Source organism: Kryptolebias marmoratus, linkage group LG3 (assembly GCF_001649575.2).
Source record: "Kryptolebias marmoratus isolate JLee-2015 linkage group LG3, ASM164957v2, whole genome shotgun sequence".
Classification (NCBI taxonomy): Eukaryota; Metazoa; Chordata; class Actinopteri; order Cyprinodontiformes; family Rivulidae; genus Kryptolebias; species Kryptolebias marmoratus.
In genome coordinates, this window is record NC_051432.1 from 6863056 (window position 1) to 6870126 (window position 7071).

The 7071-nt window shown below is 37.6% G+C and overlaps 1 protein-coding gene across 1 annotated transcript in view; it reads left to right on the forward strand.

Moving 5' to 3' along the window:
• Positions 1–1355: 1355 nt before the first annotated feature.
• Positions 1356–7071, forward strand: part of LOC108241522 (OCIA domain-containing protein 1) — a 6286-nt gene continuing 570 nt past the window's right edge. Inside the window, exons 1-7 of the mRNA XM_017425716.3 lie at positions 1356–1549; positions 3653–3737; positions 4999–5052; positions 5152–5199; positions 5527–5656; positions 6307–6452; positions 6861–7057. Coding sequence (XP_017281205.1) covers positions 1499–1549; positions 3653–3737; positions 4999–5052; positions 5152–5199; positions 5527–5656; positions 6307–6452; positions 6861–7057 — 711 coding nt within the window. The 5' untranslated portion in view covers positions 1356–1498. The remainder of the gene's footprint in view (positions 1550–3652; positions 3738–4998; positions 5053–5151; positions 5200–5526; positions 5657–6306; positions 6453–6860; positions 7058–7071) is intronic.

Here is a 7071-nt window from a genome sequence, read left to right on the forward strand (position 1 = left end):
CAAGTCTTATCCTGTTCTAGACATCCCTGCATGGACTCAGAAACACTTATGAAGATCTGTCTGTAAACACTGTTCATTGTGTCATCCACAAATGTGGGTTAAAGCACTGTCATACAAAGAAGAAGCCAGGTGTGAACATCCAGAAACACCACTGTCTTCTCTGGTCCAAAGCTCATTTAAAATGGACTGAGGTTAAGTGAAAAAATTGTTCTGTGGTTAGGCAAATCAAAATGTAAAATTAAATTTGGAAACCACAGACGCCACATCCTCCATACTAAAGAGGAGAAGGATCCTACAGCTTGTTATCAGCACACAGTTCCAAAGCCTGCCTGATGGTATAGAGGTGCATTGACTCTGATATGGTCAGTTTGAACTTCTGAAAAAGCACCACCAATGCAGAAAAGTATATGAAAGTTTTAATGCTTCCATCCAGTTTTTTTTTTTCAGGAAAGATCTCGCATATTTCAGCAAGACAATAGTAAACCTCATATTGCATCCATTACAACAACATGGCTTTGCAGAAGAAGAGTCTGAAAACTGATCTGACCTGTCTGCAGTCCAGACCTCTCATCAATGGAAAACATTTGATGCACCATGAAACAAAAACTCCAGCAAAGAGCCAGGACTGTGGAACAGCTAGAATGCTACATCAGACAAGAATCAGACAACATTCACTCTTATTTAATGTTTGTGTGTGTGTGTTTGCTTAATTTATTGGTGTACTTATTTATTTAATGACACAGTAAAGCAAATTACACCTAAACGGGACATGAACATTCAAAAAGGACATCAAAAAATCCAATCAAAGACAAAAACTGGCATGATGTATGTTTTGATATGGTACAACATTTTAGCCTGCCAAAGTAAATGGTAAAAAAATCTTCATATGCAGAAAATTCAGTAATTCTATGGCACAATAGTTTTAAGAGTAATAAATTAATAATAAGAATACTACAAGCTTCTGTTTTGTTTTGTAAAATGTAATATGTACTGCAGATAGGTGGGAAAATAGGTTAAAGGGGTAATATAATGTTCGTTTGTTTTTACCAGCGCTTTTATAAACTGTTAAATAAATTCTGAAATCAAATAAAGCCACTTTATTGTAAGAGTAAATTGCCATTAATTTGACTGTAATAATCAGTGTGTGACCATTAGAGGGCGCTAGTTACCAACTGGAGTCCTTAAAGAGATTTTTACTTTCAAAATAAAAGATAAAACGTAATGATCGGGTATACTAGTGCTGGGTATTATTTTCTTAATTTCTGCGTCCAGTTGATATTTAAAAGCGACCATTACCGAGTAGCAACGATGACAAGGACATTGTTATTTATTGCAACATTAACAACGTTCAACTCTTATTTTCACTTCCGGGTTACATGAGCTTGCAGGAGCCATGACTTTGTACGAAGCAACATGAGATGTCAGCCTGGTTGAATGACTTACACTCTTTTAATGTACATAATTTGAAGACTCAGTAAGTGCAAACATTGCCGTCAACATGTCTACCCCCGGAAGTTTTGCAGAGGAGCGGCAGGGCAGAACTCAGAAGGTAAACAAACAAACAAATTAGCCTTAACTGAGGGGCTAGCATGTTAGCTAACAATAGCTGCCGCTGACTTTGGATGAAGAGCAGACACAGACAAGACTTGCCACGAAGGTCTTACTTTAATGTTTTAATCTCATCAGACTGAGGAGTAAACTGTCTGAGGGATTAAGATATCTGATGCAGATTAACAAACGAAAACAAGACGAGTTCGTCATGTTAACCAACTAGCTGTCGCGTTTATTTGATTTAGTCCCAAAAACAGCCTTTTTAGGATCTGCGCTCAGTTTACATTGAACAAATACTTCAGTAAATGACACAGGTCTTGTGCAAATTTTTGAAGATTACATTTTTTTTTTCAAGTTTATTTAACAGTGACCGAAAACACAAATGCTGCACATAAAATGATGTAATGTTTTGGATTGCATGAAGTGTCTCTAAGCGCAAATATTGTTAGTGTCAAGCTTTACAAGAAAACTAAGCTTCAACAACTAATGATACAAAAACACTAAACTGCCATATTAAATAATAACTGAAGAGGAGGAATTATTCATAAAAAGCATGGATAATAAGCAAAGTATTACACCAGTATTTGCTGTATAATTGATGTATTTTGTGTTTTTGATAACTGAAAACTAATTTCTAAAATCTGTCAACTTTTTATTGTTATTTGTACACTTTTCCAAATCTGAGAAACAAAAAGCGTAGTTGTCTAAATGATATTTTGAACACGTATCATATGCATGGCAGCTACGATGAATCTCCAAACAAATGCACATAATTGATAAAATACCAGCAAAATGTAGCGTAATGCAGCAGTCCACACACAAATACTGACAGCTATAAACATTCACAAGAGTCATCATCTTCTTGACTAAAATTCAGTATTCATATGTTGAAGCATCCTGAGGAAAAAAAATAAAATCTGATGTTTTATTTGATTGCAATAAATTTCACTGGTGCGTCAAATACAGTGGAAGACGAGTTTTAGGTATCATAAAAACATAAAAAAAAATGAAGTTAACAACATTCAGTGGGGATTAAAAATGATTAATGTAATATTAGAGCTGGTAAAAAGCAGCAAAAACTGCACATTTTTCAAAAAAATAAAGACATCTCAAGAAACGTTTAATGTTATTATTTGCACTTAAAATATTGCCACCTCAAAGTTGACATTTTACCTGTTATTGATCACATCTGTCTGTCGTTATTACAAATTTTGGTTAAAGGCAACTTAAAAAACAAACTTGAAAGAATGAAAATATGACACTGAATAATCAAGACTTAAAATCTTATCAATTTTTAAGATAAACTTTTATAGATTTAAAAAAAACTTTAGATATAAGTGAAGAGTTTTAATGCCACACCTCAAAATTAAATAGAGTGAAAACAAATGAGACAAAGTTTAAAAATAAAAGGAGCAGTGTGAGAATTTGTTGACATTTAGCAGTGAAGCTGCTGATTTCTCCCATCCTCGCTTTCTATCTTTAAATCTACACCTATTCCCACATATCAGAGCATTTTTTTCTCTACACTCTTTAAAAAAAAAGGTTTATTAAATCATCTAGACTAAAGCCACTTTGTTTATTTTGTAGCGATGTGACATTCTTGCACACAACAAAACCACAACTGTTTGTGTTTTCATGTTATTGTACATTGATACAAATAGCTTTTCTTGCATTTCTGTAACAAAAACATATATTAAAGCTAGTGAAACAGTTTGTTTGTTAATATGAAAATATATGTTGTGAATATTTATCATTAGTATATTGATCAGCAGAAAACATCTAATTGTGCCATTTAAAAGGAGATTATCACTGTTTTTTTCTGGATGTTCAGTCCATCTTTTAGCCATGCAAACTGAAAATGTAACAAAAACTTCAATAAAATAGATTTTAAAACTATTAACAAAGAACAAATCTATAACTCTAAAGACCAAACTTTAAAATGTCTGAAGGGTGTTAGGATTTTACACACACACAATATAGCAAATATTTTTCTTTACATGATTTCATTAGTTTTTTTTTTTTTTATAAACTGAGATTATCTGAGATGGTTAGGTGACCCAGAATAAAATGAGCCCAGTTCAAGCTGTGTGATCATCTGCAGGACGTTCTGGGTCCAGACTACGTCCCCACAGACGAGGAGCTGAAGCTGCTGCGAGAGTGCACCAATGAGAGTTTCGTCTACAGAGGTAAGTTCTTGCCTGTGTGTCAGGCTGACAGTAGTTCCCAATTTCTCCACTTGTCACTTGAATTTTGAACGTGTTCAACAAATTTCCTCCTAAAATAAACACAGGGTGGCTGCGGGCATCTCCAACCCACCACAAGAGAGCAATTTGGACACTGTGTTTGTGTAGATTCTCAGTCGTCCTGTAGTTGAAGACGTTTTTCAATTCAAAGAAAAGTGTGGAGTTACAATTTTTTTTTTTAATTGAAAAAGCTCCTCCAGTCTCAAGTTTTATAGTGGCTCATGGAAAACAGTACTTTATAAACCTTTATACCACCATCTTTTTAGCTGAAAAAAAACTTCTTGATAATTCTGCTGGAGGAGTCCCAAGCTGCACAGAAAAACACAGAATAATTGCAGCAATAATTGCATGAATAAACATGGAGAGTAAATACAGCAGCAGAGTGAGGAAATGTGGTCAGTCTGTCCTCCAGCAGTCTAAGCCTATAGCAGCAGAACTGAGGGATCGTTTAGGAAACCCAAACCAACCCTAACTATAGGATTTATCAAAAAGGAAAGTCTGAATCAAAGTAGACAGGGTGTCAGCCTCATGGACAGAAACCTTAAGTTGTTTCCACAAGAGAGGAGCCTGAGAACTGAAAGCTCTGCCTCCTGTTCTACTTTTAGAAACTCTAGGAACCACAGGTAAACCTGCAGTCTGAGAGCAAAGTGCTCTGTTAGGAAAATATGGAACAAAAAGATATTTTGGGTGCATTCACACCAGTCCTGTTTGGTCCGCTTTAATCAAACTCTAGTTCGTTTGCCTAGAAAGTCCGGTTCGTTTGTGGAGGTGTGAAGGTGCAATCAAACTCTGATTTGGACCAAAATAGTGAACTCTGGTCCACCTAAAAACCTACAGGTAAATACAACCAAAACAAACACATGGTTTTACCACTAGAGGGAGGAATGGCTCGTGATCAGAACAGAAATCCGAAAACCGTTACAATTAGGTGCTACTCCATTTTGGTTTCCTTTTCCAGAAAAAGGAAGTTGAGCTCAGTGTCTTCTTCAGAGGTTTTCGTGTCGTTTCCTTCAGTAGTTCTTGGTGCAGCGCCACCGCAGGCGAGGAGGGTAACAGGTCGCTCAAAGGCTTTGGCTCGATTGACTCAGTGCAGTGTGAAAGAGAACCGCAGCAGCTGAAAATTGAACAAATGTTACCATTTTGGTCCCCAATCAAACCGTGTTTTAAACCTTTGTCTGATAACTTTTTTTTTTTTCCTTCACAGCTCTTCCCTTTGCTGCCATCAGCATGGCTATTACTAATACCCTAATTACTAAAGGTATTCTGCAGAATTTACACAGCCTGTTTACTGAACATTTACTGAACTTTAAACATTTACTGAACTTTAAACGGACACAAATCTTTTCCAAATTCATAGGGATTCTGTCTGCATCACCGAGGTTTGGAGCTGCACCTAAAGTGGCCTGTAAGTTCAGGGTTTTATATATATTTGTATATAAAATGCAGTTAAACCACAAACTATAGAGCATCATACAGGAAGTAGTTTTTTTCCCCTTTCAATAAAATATTAGCACTGAAATGTTTACGAGAGTAAGAATTAGTGGCACAACTGTGCTTATACCCTTATTTTAAATAAACTTATCTAAAGGTGTTAAAAGTTTTGGCTAAAATTTCTGAATAGCTTTCGTATTAGTGAACTTTATTTAAAACCCATTAATCAGTGCTGTTCTTAAATAAACATCTGTTTACTGTTCGTATTTAAGATAACATTGGATTATGTTTTGTCTCGCAGTTGCTGGCATCTTTGGCTTCTTCACCGGGAAACTGTCCTACATGAAAAAGTGCCAAGAAAAGTTCAAAAACCTTCCAAACTCCCCTCTGGGAGATCTTGTGAGACAGAGGGGGGGAGTGTCTCAGTATGAGTGAGTGGGACACACTCACCAGTCATCAGTCATGCTCGCCAAAGGGATATTTTGGCCATTTTGAAGCGGTGGTCCACGTGAAAGCTATAAACAATTACTAATGATAGCTCATTGAACGGCCTCACATTTGGAGAAATAAGCCTCGCGTGTGATAGGATCGATGAGTTAATGGCTAGTCTGAACAGAGCCGAGGCCAAAGTGGATTGCTGCCGTTTTAAAGCTGCATCAGTCTCCAAAACCTCATAACGATAAGCTCACCTTTTGTAGCACAGTTGTTTTAGCAGAAATACTCTGAAAGTCCTGCTGGAATTGACCCCAGACTGCAACATAAGTGTTACAGCTAGCTGCTGCTGCTATTTGTGCTCACAAATAACCAGAGAAGTCTATGTAAATATCTATGTAATATGGAACTCTAGATGTTGCAGTGATTTAAAATTAAACTTGTTTTTCCCAAACTAAGATCTGTCTACACAGGTTATAATATTGTTCATAACTACTACACAGAACGCCACTTTAACATGGCCGAAATATCCCCTTAAATACTGGCCTGCTGTGATGTGTTAATGGTCTTTTCTCCAGCTGTCAGCAGCACACCCTGAAGCTTCTTTTTTTTTTCCTTTGTTGCTGTTTTTTTCTGCACTGCCTCCCAGTTTCAGTGCTCAGTCAGAGCTGAGTGACCCGAACGTCCCTTCGTACGACACCCCCCTGTTCCAACCAGCAGACGCCCCGAGCAGCATGTCCAGCTTCACCACAGATGATGGGCAAATGGGCAGGCCAGACGACTTAAGCACTCCAGGTACCTGACAGACACACACACTCACATATAGAGGCTGAACTTTGCCAGTTATGATGCTTTCATACGGAAGTGAAGCGAAACTTGAGAGAAAAAGTCAAAATTCCAACAGAAACTGTTAAAATATTGATTAGGAATGGGCATTTTAAGCAAAAACAATCTGATAATCATTCAGTTTATGCTGCTCGCCAGAGATCTTTATGTTCCTTCATTTTCACCGGTCCAGTGTATCAACATGGAGGGGATGCACATATTCTGTCAGTAAAGCTGAGCCCACCTGTGACCACAGTTTCCATTGAATAATTCTTTCAAAATAAACTGCAGTAGCAGAAACAGTCACTGGAACACAGTTTGTGACCCGCGAGCACTTTCAGTTAACCCTAAACATCTTTGCGTCCCTGTTCTTGTCAGTTCAGTCGTATGAGGAGGAGGAGCCTAAGAAGAAGTCCATCCTCTATGAGGACCTGAGACACAAAAACAGGGAGAACTACGAGGTGATGCTCAATCAGAAGGCTGACACGACGGTCAAAGCATCCTCGGCGAAGGAGCCTGCGAGACCAAAGAAACCAGGTACGCTGCAGCTGCAGACGTGTTCACAAGACAGGATGGTGAGAAGGGGGGG